Below are 21,248 nucleotides of genomic sequence, written 5' to 3'. Positions count from 1 at the left end.
GTTAGTGTTGCTGCAAATGAATACCTGAGGCTGAGTAATTTGTAAAAGGAAGAGGTTTACTTGGCTCACAGTTCTGCAGGCTGTACAAGAAGCATGGCACCAGCATTTGCTTCTGGTGAAGCCTCAGGCTGCTTCCACTCATCGTGGAAGGTGAAGGGGAGCTAGTGTGTGCAGAGATCACGTGGTGAGAGCACAGAAGAAAGAGAGAGAGGACGGAGGTGCTAGGCTCTTTTTAACAACCAGCTGTCTTGCAAACTAATGGATGGAGAACTCACTCATTCCCACGAGAACAGCATCAAGCCATTCATGAAGGATCTGCCCTATTACCCAAACATCTCCCATTAGGCCCCATCTCCAACACTGAGGATCAAAATTCAACGTGAGGTTTGGGGGTCAAACATCTGAACTATAGCAGCATTCAGGATTGAAAGTGCTTAAAGTCTATTTGCTCCTAAATAAAAGTTTATCAGAAGAATCTCATTTCTATCTCTGTCCTCACCACTTCATCGGCTCCCTCCTCAAATAGTTAACCATTTCCAAAAATTCCCCATTTCCTCTTCCTATGATACTTTTTATAAAATTAAGCAAATGTGAATATATACAGAATTTTTTTTTTTTTTTTTTTGAGACTGAGTCTCACTCTGTCTCCCAGGCCCAAGTACAGTGGCACAGTATCGGCTCACTGCAACCTCTACCTCCCGTGTTCAAATGATTCTCTTGCCTCAGCCTCCCCAGTAGCTGGGATCACAGGCATGTGCCACCACGCCAGGCTAATTTTTTGTATTTTTAGTAGAGACAGGGTTTCACCATGTTGGTCAGGCTGGTCTTAACTCCTGACCTCATGTGATCCAGCCTCCTTAGCCTCCCAAAGTGTTGGGATTACAGGCGTGAGCCACTGCGCCTGGCCGACATAAGTGTATTTTATTTCACCTTTTATTTTACACAAAAGGCAGCATGCTTATATACATTATTCCTATACAAAAAAAACTAAGTAGTAGAATCTATCATTGTGTTAATTTGATTTCTTTTAGACTTTGAGTAATCAAAGTTTTTTTCCATTTTTAGGTTATAAAGAAATTATGCCATGTGTTCTCCTAGTACTTTTAGTTTTTACTTTTTATTCTGATATACACTGTGAAGTATGTATCCAGTTTTACCTATTTCCAAATGGTTATCCAATTGTCCCAACACCATTTATTTAAAGTCCATCCCAGCAGATTGAGATGCCGTCTCATCTAAGCATACACTAATGTTTATACGTACTGGGCTCTATTTCTGGGATTGTTCTGAACTTGCTATGCTGCTCTCTTGATCTCTTTGTCTATTTGTGTACTAACACCACATTGTTTTAAGGTTTAGTAGGGCTAGTTCTCCCTCCTGCCTTGTGCTATTCTTGATAAAAACTTTGGAGTCAAGCTGCCTAGCCTCAAAAAATAATTTGTTGGATTTTTGACATTGTGTTAAATTTTACATATTGACTTGGAGAAAATTGGTATTTCTATGATGTTGAGTCATACTATCCAAAAATAAAGGATGTGTGTCCATTTGTTCTAGTCTACTTTTGTATCTTCAGAAAAGTTTTTAAATTTACTCATGCAGGTTTTGCCTACTTCTTTATTTCCAAGAGCTTTTTGTTTTCTGTTGTTATTGTAATTGGAGTCCATTATATCTTGTAGTTTGTTATTATAAACACGGATGAAGACTATTTTTATGTTAATTTTATATCCTGCTCCTATACTGAATTCTCATATTGTTAGTATGAATTTAAGACTCAGTTCCGCTGAGTTTTCTAGGAATGCTATATCATCCACAAATAGAAATAGCTTATTTTTTCTAATTCGCGTGTCTCTAATCTTTTCTCATAAGCTGTAATTATTTTCTCCACAGCCAAGAAGGATGGAAAGATGGAAGAAGTCCCTGAGGGAAGTGAGAGGATCTGGAGCACAGGTGGAAAGAATAACAAAAGAATGATTTTGACAAAAGTAAGAGGGATAGGACCGGGTGTGGTGGCTCACGCCTGTAATCCCAGCACTTTGGGAGGCCGAGGATGGCAGATCACGAGGTCAAGAGATCAAGACCATCCTGGCTAACACAGTCTTTACTAAAAATACAAAAAATTAGCCAGGTGTGGTGGCAGGTGCCTGTAGTCCCAGCTACTCTGGAGGCTAAGGCAGAAGAAAGGCGTGAACCTGGGAGGTGGAGCTTGCAGTGAGCGGAGATCACGCCACTGCACTCCAGCCTGGGCGACAGAGCGAGACTCTGCCTCAGAAAAAAAATAAATAAATAAGAGGGACACCTTTCAAACTGCTGATAGGGCAGTAGGGTATGGGTGTTTGGTCTGTTAATCCCTGGAGGGGGATTGTTAGCAGAAAGAGGGTCCCAACCCAGACCCCAGGAGAAGGTTCTTGGATCTCTGGCAAGAAAGAATTTGGGACAAGTCCACAGAGTAAAGTGAAAGCAAGCTTATTAAGAAAGCAAAGGAATGAAAGAATGGCTGCTCCATAGACAAAGTAGGGCATTCCAGAAAGCAAGAGGAGGAACGCATCCACCTTAGATACAATGCTTATGTAGATATAACAAAGTGAAAATCATGGGCACACGTGCTCTACTACCAAGGCTTGTGACAAACGACTGTGTAACTGTTACCAAAACACCAGGGGTTAGGTCTAGGTCCTGCTGCTGGCCACAACGAAAGCCAATCACTGAGATGACAAGTATTCCCAAGGAAGAAGCCTTTAATTGGGTGCTGCAGCCGAGAAGACGAGGAGACGAGACAGAAGATCAGTCTCAAATCCATCTCCCCGTCTGACTAAAACGAGGGGTTTATATAGCAGGAAAGAAATGCAACATTGTGTAAGAAAACAAGAACAGGGAGGGGCAAGGAGGCATCTGGTGAGGTGATCTGTTGAGTTTCAGTTCTTTGATACTTTTTCTGAGAGGCCTGAAGGTCCTTTCCTGAGGAAGAAACTCAGATAAAACAGATACAGGTTTCAAGTTTTAACAGCAGGAGGGTCAATGTCTATGTTTATCCAAAAACAACTGTCTATGGGACTATTGGGCCAGATTTCATAACTACTGTCTTTCCCAATAATTTATTTATCTTATTGGTTTTTTTTTGTTTTGAGACGGAGTCTGGCTCTGTCGCCCAGGCTGGAGTGCAGTGGCGCAATCTTGGCTCACTGCAAGCTCCACCTCTGGGGTTCACGCCATTCTCCTGCCTCAGCCTCTCCGAGTAGCTGGGACTACAGGCGCCCACCACCACACCAGGCTAATTTTTTTGTATTTTTAGTAGAGACGGGGTTTCACCATGGTCTCAATCTCCTGACCTCGTGATCCGCCCGCCTCGGCCTCCCAAAGTGCTGGGATTACAAGCGTGAGCCACCGCGCCCGGCCAATTTATGTTATTGTTAAAACAAAACTTTAAGAATGCTTTTGTTCTTGGCCGGGCGTGGTAGCTCACGCCTGTAATCCCAGCACTTTGGGAGGCGGAGCTCAGGAGTTCGAGACCAAATGGAGAAACGCTGTCTCTACTAAAAATACAAAACTTAGTATTGGTGGTGCATGCCTGTAATCCCACGTACTTGGAGGCTGAAGCAGGAGAATCACTTGAACCCAGGAGGTGGAGGCTGCAGTGAGCTGAGATCTTGCCATTGCACTCCAGGGTGGGGAACAAAGACAGACTCTCTCAAAAAAACAAAACAAGGCCGGGTGCGGTGGCTCACACCTTTAATCCCAGCACTTTGGGAGGCCAAAGCAGGTGGATCACCTGAGGTCAGGAGTTTGAGACTAGCCTGGCTAACATAGTGAAACCCCGTCTCTACTACAAATACAAAAAAAAAAAAAAAAAAAATTAGCCAGGCATGGTGGCACACACCTGTAATCCCAGCTATTCGGGAGGCTGAGGCAGGAGAATTGCTTGAATCTAGGAGGTGGAGGGCCGGGCGCGGTGGCTCACGCTTGTAATCCCAGCACTTTGGGAGGCCGAGGCGGGCGGATCACGAGGTCAGGAGATCGAGACCACAGTGAAACCCCGTCTCTACTAAAAATACAAAAAATTAGCCAGGCGTGGTGGCGGGCGCCTGTAGTCTCAGCTACTTGGAGAGGCTGAGGCAGGAGAATGGCGTGAACCTGGGTGGCGGAGCTTGCAGTGAGCCGAGACTGCGCCACTGCACTCCAGCCTGGGCGACAGAGCGAGACTCCGTCTCAAAAAAAAAAAAAAAAAAAAAAAAAAGAATCTAGGAGGTGGAAATTGCAGTGAGCCGAGATCGCGCCATTGCACTCCAGCTTGGGCAACAAGAGTGAAACTCCATCTCAAAAAAAAGAAAGAAAGGCCGGGCGCGGCGGCTCACGCCTGTAATCCCAGCACTTTGGGAGGCCGAGATGGGCGGATCACGAGGTCAGGAGATTGAGACCATCCTGGCTAACACAGTGAAACCCCATCTCTACTAAAAATACAAAAAATTAGCCGGGCGTGGTGGCGGGCGCCTGTAGTCCCGGCTACTTGGGAGGCTGAGGCAGGAGAATGGCGTGAACCCGGGAGGCGCAGCTTGCAGTGAGCCGAGATCGCGCCACTGCATTGCAGCCTGGGTGACAGAGCAAGACTCCGTCTCAAAAAAAAAAAAAAAGTAAGAAAAAAGAAAGCTTTCAGGACACCAGGACATCTCCTGGGTCTGTTAAGTCTTAGGTCTGTTTGGTAAACATTATTAATTTTTTCCCTTAAGTGTAAATATTCTGTGACTAAGCATGCGTAACCTTCTGGGAATACAGCCCAGTAGGTCTCAGCCTCATTTTCCCCACCCCTATTCAAGATGGAGTCGCTTTGGTTGGAATGCCTCTGACCGGATCATGTGGGGAAGAGCAACTGTAGAATAGCTGAGTCCTAGAAAACAGGCCTCAGGGAACAGCAAAGGCTGGGGATGAGGAAAGGACAAAACACCACCTGCTCTGTTTCTGTGCAGGACTGGGCAAGAAGCACAGGATCAAACTCAAAGTAAGTCCCAGTTCTGACTTTGGTGGTGAGACTCAAGGAAAATTTATTAACAAACATTGTGCTGCCAGATACATTAATAAACAAATCCCTAAAAGGGCCTGTAATTCAGTTGAAATGAGTTAGAAAAATCTTAAGGATCCTTATAAATTAAATAAAAACTCCTTGCTCTCAAGCAATCATTTGATTCATTCTATATCAACGATTGTGCACCTTAGCATCACCTGAGGATCTTTAAGAAAATCTGTGCCAGGCCTCATTTCCAAGGATTTAATTTGTCTAGGGATGAAGCCCCAGGACAGTCGTAGTTTTTGAGGGTTTCCAGGTGATTCTAAAGCATAGCCACGGTTGGAAGCCCTGCGCCTATCTCACAGGTGTGTAGGTCTCTACTATCTGTGTCTGCTTAGTTGCCAGGAGGCAGCAAGTTAGCCCACGTGTGCAAGATGCTTCCTTCCATACCAGGTAGGAATATTGCTCTCTTAAACTCAGAGTGTGCCTGGGCAGAAGCTCTGGAGCCCAATACCTCCATTTTACAAGTCAGATCGCTGTTTTTGCTCAGTGCCTGTGTGCCTGCATACATGGGTCTCCTGATACTCAGGCACGGCAGATGACTTTCACCTTTGTTTTAGTGTTTTGCTCACTGCTGCATCTGCAGAGCCTAGAATGGTGCCTGGTACACAGCAGGCTCTCAATGTCTTATTAATGAGTTGCCTTTTCCAATACTGAAGTGATTGTGGGTGAATTCCAGAAGACCCTGCATCATTTTTTAAATTAATTAATTAATTAATTTGAAACGGAGTCTCGCTCTGTCACCCAGGCTGGGGTGCAGTGGAGCAATCTCAGCTCACTGCAACCTCCGCCTCCCGCGTTCAAGCAATTCTCCTGCCTCAGCCTCCAGAGTAGCTGGGATTACAGGCAACCGCCACCACGCCCGGCTAATTTTTTTGTATTTTTACTAGAGACGGGGTTTCACCATGTTGGCCAGGCTGATCTCGAAATCTTGACCTCAAGTAATCCGCTCGCCTCAGCCTAGGATTACAGGCGTGTGCCACCGCGCCCGGCCTAGAGGCAATTTTCTATTTCTGACTTGTTAGGCTAGTCAGAGCGAGACGTCTTTACAGGTTTGGACCGGCAGCTGGAAGAGGCACAGGGCCCCGGGCTCCTCCTCCACCCAGCCCCACCCCTCCTCCGCTGAAGACCAGCCCTAATAAGTCAGTGACCAGAATTAGAACCAGGTGGAGTGCACTCCGGGCAGGTCAGTGGGCAGATCCTATCTTGCGCATGCGAACAGCTTCTGTGCCGGTTCCTTGAAGAGCGGGCGCAGACTCAAAGCTGTTGCTTCCGCCCTTACTCCCTTCAGCTCGTCCCTGGGCGGGGCGAAGCCAGGCTGGGGGAAGAGGCGTGGCGGCGCTGTGCGCGTGCACAAAAAGGAACTGAGGGGCGGGGGCGTTAGGGCACAGCTGGCTTGAGCAGCTGAACTGGAAACAAGATGCAGGTGAGCTAGGACGGGGCTTGGGTCTGGGGGCTGCGGTCCGTTCGTTTGTTTCGTTGGGCCCAGGCCGGCGGTGGACGCCCGCCCTGTGGGAAGCATCGGCGCCGCAGGCACGAGGGAGGCCCGGCGCGTCCAGGCCCTGCGCAGGCGCAGTGCGGGAGGGCGGGCGTGGTCCCAACAGGACTCGCGGCCTGGGCTACCCGCCTCGGTGTGCCCCGTCCCCCAAACCTCGTCCTCCGGGACTACGTCTCCTCGAGGTCTCTCCCCATCCGGGTCTGTGAAGGTCTTGCCGGATCCCGCCTAACAAAAGTTACCTCCTCTCCTGAACTCCCCTAAGGCACACCTGGGCAGAGGTGTTAGGAAGTAGAGGGTCCGGCCCGGGGTCTTCCGCACGTAAAGCAGCTGCGCAGCCGGTGTTTCTGGCTCCGCTGAGAGCCAGGTGAGGGCTTAGTTACACCCTCTTCACCCGAGCCCTGGGGTCCGGTTGGGGCGCGCTCCCTATCTGACCGCTCGGGTTCCAGAGCTCCCCGCGAGGGTCCTTCTGTTTCGTGTTTTTTTGTTGTTTGTTTTTAATTGAATTAGGTAAAATAAATTATTTTTCTGTAGCTGCAATTTACTAGCGGAATTTGGTTAAAGCCTAAAGAGAATGAATGAAAACACCGTGGAAATGGGCACCCTTGTGGGCAAAAACCTATGCCAACTAAATTTTGTCACTGTCCAAGGATCCCGCTGTGGTCAGAAATTCTAATCTCTGCTCAGTGGCGGATGGAGAGGAGATGGTGCGAGTTTTGCTGGGGAGGGACGCATTAGGGGCTGGAGGGGGACGCATTAGGGGGTGGAGGGGAGGGCGTGTCTGCCAGGAGCCAGACACTTTTTTTTTTTTTTTTGGAGACCAGGTCTTGCTCTGTTGCCCAGGCTGGAATGCAGTGGCTCTATCACAGCTCACTGCAACCTCGACCTCCCGGGGCTAAGCCATCCTCCCTTGTCAGCCTCCGGAGTAGCTGGGACCACAGACGTGCACCCACCACTCTGGGCTACTTTTTTGTACAGATGGGGTCTCCCTATGTTGCCCAGTCTCAGCCTCCCAAAGTGCTGGGATTACAGGATGAGCCACCACACCTGGCCTAGACACTTTAAATGGTGAAGTGGGAGCTTGAGGGCTGCCTTGGCCTCCTTTGCATCCCCTGTCCTTCAGGTCCCTTGAGGCCTTCCCTGACCACCCTGTAGAAAGGATTCTGCTCTTTTTGTTTGTTTGTTTTTTCTATTTTGAGACAGTCTTGCTCTGTCGCCCAGGCTGGAGTGCAGTGGCGCGATCTCGACTCACTGCAAGCTCCGCCTTCCCGGTTCACACCATTCTCCTGCCTCAGCCTCCCGAGTAGCTGGGACTACAGGCGCCCACCACCACGCCCGGCTAATTTTTTGTATTTTTAGTAAAGACGGGGTTTCACCGTGTTAGCCAGGGTGGTCTCGATCTCCTGACTGTCGTGATCCGCCCGCCTCGGCCTCCCAAAGTGCTGGGATTACAGGCATGAGCCACCGTGCCCGGCCTGGAAGATTATTTTTAAGCCCCCAGACTCCTGTCACAGGTTGCTTTCCACCCTCAGACGGAATGTCACCTCCTCTGTAGGGAACATCCCTATCTACTCTGTGGAATGTGGGTCCTGGGTAATTCTCTAAAACGACAGCCTGTTTGTCATTGCACTTGCCACAGTTTTATCTCTCTATGTGCAGTTTGTATATATACTTGGTTGTTGCCTGTCTCTTCCTCTTGACTGTAACACAGGTGACTCTTGCATTCACCACTCTTCCCCATTGCCTACAATAATTTACATGTGGTAGATGCTTAAATTTTATCTGTTGAATGAATCACTCTCAGTCATTATTATTATTATTTTGAGACTGTGTCTTGCTCTGTCACCCAGGCTGGAGTGCAGTGGCACAATCTCAGCTCACTGCAAGCTCTGCCTCCCGGGTTCACGCCATTCTCCTGCCTCAGCCTCCCAAGTAGCTGGGACTACAGATGCCTGCCACCACGCCCGGCTAATTTTTTGTATTTTTAGTAGAGATGGGGTTTCACTGTGTTAGAATGGTCTATATCTCTTGACCTCGTGATCCGTCTGCCTCAGCCTCCCAAAGTGCCGGGATTACAGGCATGAGTCACCGTGCCCGGCACTCAGTCATTATTAAAAATATTGAACACAGGCCAAATCAGAGCCTTAGTATCCGTATTGATACAGATCTGCACGTCCTATCCTAATTTTTACCCCAAGAATAGCTCCTCCATTCAGGGAGGCGTAGACAGGAAGAACAAAACAGGGGCTGTGGATCTTTTGACACTTTCTCAGAAAGTGTTCACAGACTGGTATGAATTCCTCCCTTCCTGTCACTTTTCCCATTTGGCCCCTTGCCCAATATGGCGCCCTACATACTAGACTTAGCACTCATGGTAACCTTGGTCCTGCTCTTCTAGGACCCCAACGCAGACACTGAGTGGAATGACATCTTACGCAAAAAGGGTATCTTACCCCCCAAGGAAAGTCTGAAAGAATTGGAAGAGGAGGCAGAAGAGGAGCAGCGCATCCTCCAGCAGTCAGTGGGTGAGTTCACTCGCTTTCCTCTGCATCTGTCTGGGTTAGGAGATGGCTCCCTAAGCCTCTGATTGCCAGGAGACAGGTCGGAGTGGCAGCATGGACACTCTGTGTCTGTGGGACCTCAGACAAGACACAGGGCATCTCTCACCTTCACCTTCCTGAGCCATAGACTTAGGGGACTTCAGATATGTCCCACGAGTCCTTGTCCATGTCACATGAGCACAGAAGAAAATACTTCTTTCTGCTTTCTGGTCTGTGATTCCCATTGATAATGTCATGGAAATTTGTTCAAGGTTTTTAGTATTTGTATTTTCCTGAACATATACTTTATTCTCTGTGGTTTCATTGAGGATATTAACTAAAAATAGCTTCATTTGGGGAGGTGTAAGATGTTTGCAATGTGTGGGAGTCAGAGGGGGGTTTTCTCAAAGGCAGTCGTACTGTCTGTATTGGAGTCCCTTGGAGTGCTGGTAACCCCACCCACCTAGTGTTTACTGAAGCAGTCTCTGGAATGAGGCCCAGAAATCTGCATTTTAAACAAGTGCCTTAAAGGATTCTGATGTGTGTCATAGTTTGAGAAGCATTGGTCACAGGTACTAGTACTTTTGTTCTCTGTTGACACATTAGCGCTAATTTAGTTAAGGATTTATTAGAAAGTATCCAGTGAGTGCTTACTGCATGATTATCATTGTCAGGTGCTTTTCTGGGGTTGGGGATTTAGCTCTGCATAAGCCAGACACAATTCTCTGCCCTCAGAGAACCAACATTTGAGTGGGGGAGACAGACAGTAAACAATAAAAAAAATAAGGCAGTAAAAGGGACTAGCAAGGGTTGGAGGAGAAGCAGGGTCAGAGAGGGCCCCACTGAGATGACATTTGCATGGACCTGAAGGAGGTGAAGTTGGCATTTGGGTAAAGACCTGAAGGAGCTGAAGAACACATTTGAATAGACCTGAGGGAGTTGTTGAGACCTGAAGGAGGTGAAAAAGACATCTGGGTATTCCTGAAGGGGGTGACGTGAGCAAGTGAAACGTGGGCCCTGGCATGGCTGGGAATTCCTGAGGAGCTGGAGGCACTGGGGGAGAGTGAGTTCAGAGCAGCCTCAGCAGACCCAGTAGCTTCTAGTAAGGACCTTGGCCTTTACACCTAATGAGGCAGGAAGCTTTTGGAAGTTTAAACGGAGGAGTGACATTGTCTCTCTTTTTTTGAGATGGGAGTCTTGCTCTCTTACCCAGGCTGGAGTGCAGTGGCACAATCTTGGCTCACTGCAACCTCCGCTTCCCAGGTTCGAGCCTCCCGAGTAGCTGGGATTACAGATATGTGCCACCACGCCTGGCTAATTTTTTGTAGAGATGAGGTTTCACGATGTTGGCAGGCTGGTCTCAAACTCCTGACCTCAAGTGATCCGCCCGCCTCAGCCTCCCAAAGAGCTGGGATTATAGGTGTGAGCCACTGCACCCGGCCAAGGGATGCATTAACTTTGAGATCCCTATTAGACAAATAGCCACATTAAGAGGGCCCTTGGGTATGTTTTTCTCCACATTAGAGAAGTCTGGGCTGGAGGCCTATACTTTGGGAGTTGTCAGCATATTGATAGCATTGAAAGCCATGAGATTAGATGCAATCACCGAGGGAGTGGGTGTGGGTAAAGAAGGAAAGTAGTCAAAGGTTTGAGCCTGGGGAATTTTAATAAAAAAAGGGTTCAAAAGTAGGGCGGTTGGCTCACTCCTGTAATCCCAGCACTTTGAGATGGGCCGATCACTTGAGGTCAGAAAGTTCAAGACCAGCTTGACCAACATGGTGAAACCCTGTCTCTATTAATGATACAAAAATTAGCTGGGTGTGGTGGCACACGCCTGTAATCCTAGCTACTCAGGAGGCTGAGGCAGGAGAATTGCTTGAATCTGGGAGGCAGAGGTTCTCAGTGAGTCAAGATCGCACCATTGCACTCCAGCCTGGATGACAAGAGTGAAACTCTGTCTCAAAAAAAAAAAAAGTGGGGCAGGGTGAGGCGGGGTAGGAGAAGAGAGGGGAGGAGGATTTGAGGGCTTGGGGAAAATGCTGTCAGTCAAGAAATTGGGATTACAGGTGTGAGCCACCATGCCCGGCCTCAGCTTCTAATGTAGTTGTGGTGCTGCCTTAAGTAATTTTTGTTTAGATGGGCTAAGGATCTGGTGTTGTGTGCATATCTTTAGGAGAAAAGAGAGGGGAAAAAAGAAAAATGCATGTTTGTTCATCTTTTTAAATTTTTGCTTTTTGCCAATGTAACTAAATTCAGTGAAAACATATGAAGATATGACTTTGGAAGAGCTGGAGGATCATGAAGACGAGTTTAATGAGGAGGATGAACGTGCTATTGAAATGTACAGGTAAGTGCCACCCAGAGGGGCTGTTTGTTTTTTTGTTGTTGTTTGTTTTGTTGTGGCAATAAAATGTGTGGGCTGAGCATGGTGACTCATACCTGTAGTCCCAACACTTTGGGAGGCTGAGGCAGGCGGATCTCTTGAGCTCAGAAGTTTGAGACCAACCTGTGAAACCCCGTCTCTATAAATATACAAAAACTAGCTGGGTGCGGTGGCGAACGCCTATAGTTCCAGCTGTTCAGGAGCCCGGGAAATGGAGGTTGCAGTGAGCTGAGACTATGCCACTGCACTCCAGGCCGGGCGACAGAACCAAACTCTGTCTCAAAAAATAAAATGAAATGTGTGACCTTCAAAAAATTAATTTTCATCTGAGCGACTATAGTTAAATAATAATACTGTGAATTTTAGCAAACTGATCTTAGATTTTTGCCATGAGACCAATAAATAAACCTGGGCTTTTACAAGGATTGCCTTCTAGAAGATGTGTGTGTACACGTGTTTGTGTGTGTGATGTAAGATGTTTCTCTCCGTGTTTTGTGCAGACGGCAGAGACTGGCTGAGTGGAAAGCAACTAAACTGAAGGATAAATTTGGAGAAGTTTTGGAGATCTCAGGGAAGGATTATGTTCAAGAAGTTACCAAAGCTGGCGAGGGCTTGTGGGTCATCTTGCACCTTTACAAACAAGGGTGAGCTGATTTTCCACTCCATCTATCAAATGTTAATTTGAATTTATGTCTTCAGGATCTCAGGCCTTACCTATATCAGAGGGTTTAAAAATTTTTTTTCTGGGCCAGGTGCGGTGGCTCACACCTGTAATCCCAGCACTTTGGGAGGCTGAGGCAGGTGGATCATGAGGTCAGGAGATCGAGACCATCCTGGCTAACATGATGAAACCCCGTCTCTACTAAAAATACAAAAACAAAATTAGCCGGGCGTGGTAGCAGGCGCCTGTAGTCCCAGCTACTTGGGAAGCTGAGGTGGGAGAGTGGCATGAACCCGGGAGGCGGAGCTTGCAGTGAGCCGAGATTGCACCACTGCACTACAGCCTGGGTGACAGAGTGAGACTCTGTCTCAAAAAAAAAAAAAAAAAATTTCTAGTACTGAGTTTTTTGTGTTTTTTTGCCGGTTTGCCCAAACGTTATTACTTAATTTTTTATCTTAAGACTTTCAAATTAATATCTGTGACTAATACGAATGCCTTTGTTAAAGTATAGCAATGAAGACTATGCTTTTCTGTTTTTGAAAAGGAATTCCTAAGTTATTTATTCCTTTACAGGAACTCTGACATTTCAACATTCTATGTAATGAATTTATCCTCATAGATGGCAAGGTTGGCCTTTACAGTAGTAATTGCCTGAACTGTGTGATACTGAGGGCCTCTGATGTTTCTCAGCTCTCCAGTCTTGTCTTAAACTATAGAGTCCAGTGCTTATTTAGGAATTTCTTTTCTTTTTGAGATGGAGTCTCACTCTGTTGACCAGGCTGGAGTGCAGTGGCGTGATCTCGGCTCACTGCAACCTCTGTCTCCCGGGTTCAAGCGATTCTCCTGCCTCTGCCTCCCGAGTAGCTGGTATTACAGGCGCCTGCCACCGCACCCAGCTAATTTTTGTATTTTTAGTAGAAACGGGGTTTCACCATCTTGGCCAGGCTGGTCTTGAACTCCTGACTTCGTGATACACTCATCTTGGCCTCCCAAAGTGCTGGGATTACAGGCTTGAGTCACCGCGCCCAGCCAGGAATTTCTTTAAAGCAGAAAACATTTTCTGACATTTCACACTTTCTAAACCTTCAGCGTTTTCTCATTCAACTTTATAAGAAACGTATAGCCATTATCTTTTACATTGAAGCTGTTTTTCTGACTTGTTTTGTCAAATAAATTGGACTTTGGATTTGTGTTCTTCACTTTCCCTCAGCATATTAGGAAATTTTTAAGAAATGTTAATTCAGCTGGGCATGGTGGCTTACACCTGTAAACCCAGCACTTTGGGAGGCCATTGCGGCCGGATCTTGAGCTCAAGAGTTCAAGAGCAGCCTGGACAATGTGGTGAAACCCTATCTTTACAAAAAAAAAAGCAAAAAACAAAAAATTAGCTGGGCATGGTGGTGTGTGCCTATAACCCCAGCTACTTGGGGGGGCTGAGGTGGGAGGATTGCTTGTGAGCCGAGATCACACCACTTCACTCCATTTAGCCTGGGTGACAAACAAGACCCTATGTCAAAAACAACAACGTTAATTCATCTTAGCTAGCAGCAGAATTACTTGTGAAACTGTTACAAGGTTTTACGTAGGGTAGAAGGGTCATTGAACTTTGTTGTGTATAAATGTAGGATCATAATTGCTTCTGTTTTCTGTATGTGTTTTATAGAATTCCCCTCTGTGCCCTGATAAATCAGCACCTCAGTGGACTTGCCAGGAAGTTTCCTGATGTCAAATTTATCAAAGCCATTTCAACAACCTGCATACCCAATTATCCTGATAGGAATCTGCCCACGATATTTGTTTACCTGGAAGGAGATATCAAGGCTCAGTTTATTGGTCCTCTGGTGTTTGGCGGCATGAACCTGACAAGAGATGGTAAGGGCTCTGGGAGACAGGCGGGGCCGTGAGAGATGGGAGGTGCATTTCTGTTGGAGAGAGTGTCTGTTTCGTGGACTCCTGTTATGATGGTGGGTCAAGTTCACCTGCCTGTGTATGAGTGACTGTTAAGAGGACAGAGGCACATTTAATCTCTCATCTTAGTTGCATTATCAGGAGCAGTTACAACTGGGCTCTACGGATTCTTAGTTCAAGGAAGGCATTGATAGACTTAAATATAAGCATTTTTTGTATTGGTGTGGAATATATTTTGTCTCTACAGTTGGATGTTTTTGTAGCTTGAGATCACAACATTCAGTTTTGCTTTAATTTACATGAACACAGGGAGATGTTAATGTATACATTTGTATTTTTCTATACAAATATTCTCAGTTGAGTATCTTAGTAGCGTTTACATTTATTTACATATTTATTTATTTATTTATTTATTTTTGAGACAGAGTCTTGCTCTGTCACCCAGGCTGGAGTGCAATGGTACAATCTCGTCTCACTTTTGCCTTCCGGGTTCAAGTGATTCTCCTGCCTCTGCCTCCCAAGTAGCTGGGATTACTGGCACCTACCACCACGCCCAGCTAATTTTTGTATTTTTAGTGGAGTCGGGGTTTCACCATGTTGGCCAGGCTGGTCTCGAACTCCTGGCCTCAAGTGATCTACCCACTTCAGCCTCCCAAAGTGCTGGGATTACAGATGTGACCCACTGCGCCCGGGTAGTAGCTTTTATTTATTTTTTTTTGAGACGGAATTTCACTCTTGTCATCCAGGCTAGAGTGCGATTGCGTGATCTCGGCTCACTGTAACCTCTGCCCCCCAGGTTCAAGCGATTCTCCTGCCTCAGCCTCCCTGGTAGCTGGGATTACAGGCATATGCCAATATGCCCGGCTCATTTTTTTGTATTTTTAGTAGAAACGGGGTTTCTCCATTTGGTCAGGCTGGTCTCGAACTCCTGACCTCAGGTGATCCGCCCGCCTCGGCCTCCCAAAGTGCTGGGATTACAGGTGTGAGCCACTGCGCCTGGCCAGCTTTTAAATTAAATTAAAATTTTATTTAATTCTGCCTGTTAGCTTGCAAGGAGGTGGTGTTTGTTTGTTTGTTTGTTTTTTTGAGATGGAGTTTTGCTCTTTCGCTCAGGCTGGAGTGCAGTGGCGCGATCTTGGTTCATTGGAACCTCAGCCTTCTGGTTTCAAGCAATTCTGCCTCAGCCTCCCAAGTAGCTGGGGTTACAGGGGTCCACCACCACTCTTGGCTAATTTTTGTATTTTTAGTAGAGACAGGTTTTCACCATGTTGGCCAGGCTGGTCTTGAACTCTTGACCTCATGATCTGCCCACCACAGCCTCCCAAAGTGCTGAGATAAGAGGCGTGAGCCCCCATGCCCAGCTGTGTTTTTTTAATTCCTTTCTACCTGTTAAACATGGAGATATCAAAATACGTATCCACACAGAATGTGAAAGAGAACCTCAGCCCAGCGGCATTCTTGCTAGGTGAAACTCTTGATCTCTTTATTGAAATAATATTTCCGCCGGGCGCGGTGGCTCACGCCTGTAATCCCAGCACTTTGGGAGGCTGAGGCGGGTGGATCACGAGGTCAGGAGATCGAGACCATGGTGAAACCCCGTCTCTACTAAAAATACAAAAAAATTAGCCGGGCGTGGTGGCGGGCGCCTGTAGTCCCAGCTACTCGGAGAGGCTGAGGCAGGAGAATGGCGTGAACCCGGGAGGCGGAGCTTGCAGTGAGCCGAGATTGCGCCACTGCACTCCAGCCTGGGTGACAGAGCAAGACTCCGTCTCAAAAAAAAAAAAAAAAAAAAAAAAAAAAAAAGAAATAATATTTCCAACTATGCTTTACTAGAAAAACATTTTTAAACATGACTTTATATACTAGACCACTAAGATACTCATCTGGCGGCCAGGTGCAGTGGCTCATGCCTGTAATCCCAGCACTTTGGGAGGCTGAGGCGGGCGGATTGCCTGAAGTCAGGAGTTCGAAGTTAGCCTGGCCAACATAGTGAAACCCCGTCTCTACTGAAAATAAAAAAAATTAGTTGGACATGGTGGCAGGCACCTATAATCCCAGCTACTCGGGGGCTGAGGCAAGAGAATCACTCGAACCCAGGAGGCGGAGGTTGCAGTGAGCTGAGAACGTACCATTGCACTCCAGCCTGGGAAACAAGAGTGAAACTGTCTCAAAAAAAAAAAAAAAAAAAGATATTCAGCTGGGGGAAGTATAAATATACAAACACACATGTATAGGAGATACATCAGTTACATATTCCAGTGTTCAAAGGCGTACAGCATTTCAAACTAAATACATGTTTGCATCTTATCTTGACCTTTTTTGAATGTACCATGAGGGGAGAGAGAAGTGTGCAATTGTCTTTATTTCTAAAAAAAAGTCTTGAGGTCTAGTGAACTTACATATAACGATTGCTTTGTGTAAGTGAACAGTAACATTAAATACATTTATGTACGTATGTGTGGATATATAAAGATTTATATATATATATATTTTTTTTTTTAAATAATTTTTGAGACAAGGTCTTGCTCTGTCACCCGGACTGGAGTGCAGTGGCGCAATCTTGGCTCACTCCAGCCTCTGCCTCCCGGGTTCAAGCGATTCTCGTGCCTCAGCTTCTTGGGTTCAAGTGATTCTTGTGCCTCAGCCTCCTGAGTAGCTGGGACTACAGGCATGCGCCACCATGCCCGGCTAAGTTTCGTATTTTTAGTAGAGATGGGGTTTCACCATGTTGCCCAGGCTGGTTGTGAACTCCTGACCTCAAGTGATAAGCGATCTACCCGCCTCAGCCTCCCAAAGTTCTGGGATTACAGGCGTGAGCCACCACATCCATCTGGATATAAATTCTTGAGTAAGGAATTTGAAATCTTTTTTTTTTTTTTTTAAAGAAACAGGTTGAATTTGCGTAACATTCAACCAAAGTACCTAGAGCTAAAAATACTGGTGTTACTCATCTTCGTGGTGCACTTTTTTTTTTTTTTTTACCCAGCATGACTGAGGTATGATTGACCAAAACAATTGAATATATTTAAGATACACGACATGGAGATTTAATAGCGGTACAATGTGAAGTGATTACCACATCCAACTAATTAACCATCCATCATTTCACATAGCTGCTGTGACTGTGATGAGAATCCTTAAGATCTACTTTCCTAGCAAATTTCAGGTATACAATATATTATTATTCACTGTAGTTACCATGTTCTACATTAGGTCTTCAGAACTTACCCATCTTATAACTGAAAGTTTGTATCCTTGGCCAACATCTCCCATTTCCACTCCTGCCCCCAATAACCACCATTCTATTCTGTTTCATGGAACACTTTAAGTTAATAAGACAAGTAAAATTCGACTGAGCACATTGGCTGACGCCTGTAATCCTAGCATGTTGTGAGGCTAAGGCTGGAGGATCTCATGAGGCCAGGAGTTTGAGACCAGCCTGGGCAACATAGCGAGATCCCATCTCTACAAAAAAGAAATTAGCCAGGTGTGGTGGTGCACACTTGTAGTCTCAGCTACTAGGGAGATGGGCGGGAGGATCATTTGAACCCAGGAGTTCAAGGTTACAGTGAGCTATGATTGCACCACAGCACTCTAGCCTGGGTGATGGAGTGAGAGCCTGTCTCCAAAAAAGTAGAGTAAGATAAGACTTCAGTAAAATTGGTTTTCAGATTTTTTTTATTTTGAGACAGAGTCTCACTCTGTTGCCCAGGCTGGAGTGCAGTGGCGTGATCTCGGCTCACTGCAAGCTCCGCCTCCCAGGTTCACACCGTTCTCCAGCCTCAGCCTCCCAAGTAGCTGGGACTACAGGCATCTGCCACCATGCCTGGCTAATTTTTTGTATTTTTAGTAGAGATGAGGTTTCACCATGTTAGCCAGGGTGGTCTCGATCTCCTGACTTCATGATCCGCCCGCCTCGGCCTCCCAAAGTGCTGGGATTATAGGCGTGAGCCACCACGCCCAGCCTGGTTTTCAGGTTTTAATCGATGTGTCCAATTAGCAGAACGCTCTGCCTTGATGTTCCTTTAAGCGAAGCCATTTGTTGTAGAATCTCTTAGGTAGTCCTTTGGTTCTGCCGGGGCTCTTCTCTGAAGTAGGCAAATACATCACTTGATTTTGCTTCACTTGGTCTCAGACCGCAGGAATTTTGCTGATTTTAAGAGTGAAGTATTGGAGCTGAGTCTTCAGTTACTGATTCTTTATCTGGTGCTTTACTTTTTTTTATTAGTTGGAACAAATGTGTAAGTTCTAGGGTATCACCACATTCTTTGACCCCAATAGATTGAGATACTGGACATGAGGCTGAAGAGTTTATTAAAATTGGATTTAATGATTAGATTGCCAGCAGGTCTGTGAAAATTATTTCCTTCAAATTTTTCATGCTGATTTCCTTCCTGGGAAATTGTCCAAACTGGGAAATTGTAGTCATCAGAGGATAGGTTTATTCTTTGTATTTTTGAGACAGGGTCTTGCTCTATTGTGTAGACTGGAGTGCAGTGACATGATCATGGTTCACTGCAGCCTTGAACTCTTGGGCTCAAGCGATCCTGCCACTTCAGCCTCCCAAATAGCTGGGATTATAACACACCACCACTGTATCCAGCGAATTTTTATTTTTTATTTAGTTTTATTTTTATTGTTGAGACAGTCTCACTGCTGCCCCGGCTGGAGTGCAGTGGTGTGATCTTAAATGTCTGCAACATCTGCCTCCCAGGTTCAGGTGATCCTCCCACCTCAGCCTCCTAAGTAGCTGGGACCACAGGCACATGCCACCATGCCTGGCTAATTTTTCATCATGTTGCCCAGGCTGGTCTGGAACTCCTGGGCTTAAGCAATCTACCCGCTTTGGTTTCCCAAAGTGCTGGGATTACAAGCGTGAGCCACAGCACTTGGCGTACCCAGGTAATTTAAAATTTTTTTGAGACGAGGGTCTCACTATATTGCCCAGGGTGGTCTTCAGCTCCTAGCCTCAGGTGATCCTCCTGCCTCAGCCTCCCAAAGTGTTGGCATTACAGGCGTGAGGCATTGTGCTGGGCCAAATTTCAATAATTGTATTTTCTACTTAGAAAAAACTAGTTTGATGGACTTAGGGTGAGGGGACCTTTGCAGCACAGTTCCTTAGGTGATTTGCTTTTCCTTTACCATGTAGAGTTGGAATGGAAACTGTCTGAATCTGGAGCAATTATGACGGACCTGGAGGAAAACCCTAAGAAGCCGATTGAAGACGTGTTGCTGTCGTCAGTGCGGCGCTCTGTCCTCATGAGGAGGCACAGCGATTCCGAGGGTGACTGAGGCTACAGCTGCTGTCACATGCCGAACTTCCTTGTGACAAATTGGCTGGATTTTTTAAAAAAGGAAAAAGCAAGAACGAATCCTTGTGGTTTTTAGTTTTGTATAAATTATGTTTCAAATCTTTACATTTTGCAAATAATCATTGCTGGAGATTCTGTTAAATATTTTGGAACTCTTTTTTTTAAATTATAGTATTTCCTTTAAAAAAATTAAAACCAGCCATTTGTATGGCAAATGTCTGTTTTCCTCATTTATATTTTAAGCCATAAAACCTAGTCACTATTTTTTGACATATAACTATAAAAAGAAATAGTTTTAAATGTGAATAAATTATACAGTGGAAAATTGCAAACTAAGCCTTTGGATACATTGTTTATTTTTATTTTATAAAGAGAGCAATGAGATTATTAACTCAAACTACAGGAATGGTCTCCAGGGCAAAAGAATCTTAGTATTGAAGAAACAGACAATTTTTGTGAAACATTCCCTTATCGAAGCAATAACTGAAAGGTTCCAGTTTACTGCCATATTTGGTTAAATGTGTTTTCTTGTTAAAATAGTTTATCTTAGACTGTTAACTAATTTTTTTTTTTGAGATGGAGCTTTGCTGTGTTGCTGAGGCTGGAGTGCAATGGCACAATCTCAGCTCACTGCAACCTCCGCCTCCTGGGTTCAAGCAATTCTCCTGCCTCAGCCTCCTGAGGAGCTGGGATTACAGACCTGTACCACCACGCCCAGCTAATTTTTGTACTTTGAGCAGAGATAGTTTTATCATGTTGGCCGGGCTGGTCTCAAACTCCCAACCTCAAACTCCTGATCCACCCGCCTCAGCTTCACACAGTTTTGGGATTACAGGTGTGAGCTACCGTGCCTGGCCTGTTAACTAATTTTGATTACTATAAGAGGACATTAAATTTATGGAAATACATAAGCATACACATAAATAAACTAAATCAACTCATTTTGTGGTTCATAGGTATCACGTGTGTGAGATGTGCCCCCCTCAAATATTGTTAGGCTGTTGGCACATTACCCATATGACATGAAAAAAACAACATATCAAGATGTTTTGTCAACCAGATCCTGTTAGTATTTCTCACTTAACAAACGAACATTGATACTGAACAATTAGAGGAAATATTATTTTCTGATATTTGTGTTGAATGATGTACTTAGTGCTGGTTAGAATCTTAAGAATCAGCATGGAGTTCTTTTAGATTATGTTGTAAAATTTATTTTTGCTCTAATTCAAAGAATGACAAGCAACTTGGACCCATTTTATCAGAGGTGTCTGAGATTTGGATTCCACCTCCTCTTTTTTTTTTTTTTTAAATAGAGACGGAATCTCCCTGTGTTGCCCAGGCTGGTCTTGAGCTCCTGGGCTCAAGCAATCCTGCCATCTCCGCCTCCCAAAATGTTGGGATTACAGGTGTGAGTCACTGCATCCCGCCCACATACACAAGAGCCAGCACTGCCAATAACATATTCCCTGGTGGTGTACTTTGAAAGTGTTTCATGGAATTTTAATTGCAGGGTTGGAACAAATTTGGTCAGTCCTCTTACTTGGATGCTGGTTCCGTGGGGTTTGTAGGAGAGCTACCTTCTTAGATTTTGGTCTTGGTAGCTGACATTATTATGAGATCTTGAGGGAAGAACAAAGGAGGAAAGTTCAATGCTATATGTGCCTGAGAGCCTTAATGTGCACATTTACGAAGAAAAAAAGGTGGTGCATGAACGGGGCAGCGTCCACAGTGACAGATAAGAGCTTGAGTCCACTATGAAGCCCACACAGGATCTAATTCTAAATTATTAGTTGTGCCACTTCAAAGTGTGAAAACTGCACCCCATAATTTTGCCTGCACACCAGATGAAGGCATTTAGTTTGAGCACAGCAAAAGCTCAGGTGCCTGTGG

General features: G+C 45.6%; 1 protein-coding gene, 1 long non-coding RNA gene and 1 pseudogene across 2 annotated transcripts in view; 2 read left to right on the top strand and 1 right to left on the bottom strand.

The window, feature by feature from the left end:
- Positions 1-6,946, bottom strand: part of LOC129462465 (uncharacterized) — a 29,952-nt gene extending 23,006 nt beyond the window's left edge. Inside the window, exon 1 of the long non-coding RNA XR_008650856.1 lies at positions 6,794-6,946. This is a non-coding gene — a long non-coding RNA (uncharacterized lncRNA). The remainder of the gene's footprint in view (positions 1-6,793) is intronic.
- Positions 6,221-19,687, top strand: PDCL3 (phosducin like 3). Its single transcript, XM_055242460.2, has 6 exons — positions 6,221-6,482; positions 8,950-9,076; positions 11,348-11,438; positions 11,975-12,118; positions 13,799-14,007; positions 19,193-19,687. Exons 1-6 carry the CDS (start codon positions 6,477-6,479, stop codon positions 19,333-19,335), a joined length of 720 nt encoding a protein of 239 aa, XP_055098435.1. The 5' UTR covers positions 6,221-6,476; the 3' UTR covers positions 19,336-19,687.
- Positions 19,688-20,292: 605 nt separating this feature from the next.
- LOC129463368 (uncharacterized) lies at positions 20,293-20,378 on the top strand (annotated as a pseudogene).
- Positions 20,379-21,248: the final 870 nt, after the last annotated feature.

Source organism: Symphalangus syndactylus, chromosome 14 (assembly GCF_028878055.3).
Source record: "Symphalangus syndactylus isolate Jambi chromosome 14, NHGRI_mSymSyn1-v2.1_pri, whole genome shotgun sequence".
NCBI lineage: Eukaryota > Metazoa > Chordata > Mammalia > Primates > Hylobatidae > Symphalangus > Symphalangus syndactylus.
Note: the sequence above shows the minus strand (reverse complement) of the source record. Positions and strands in the feature narration are given on the sequence as shown.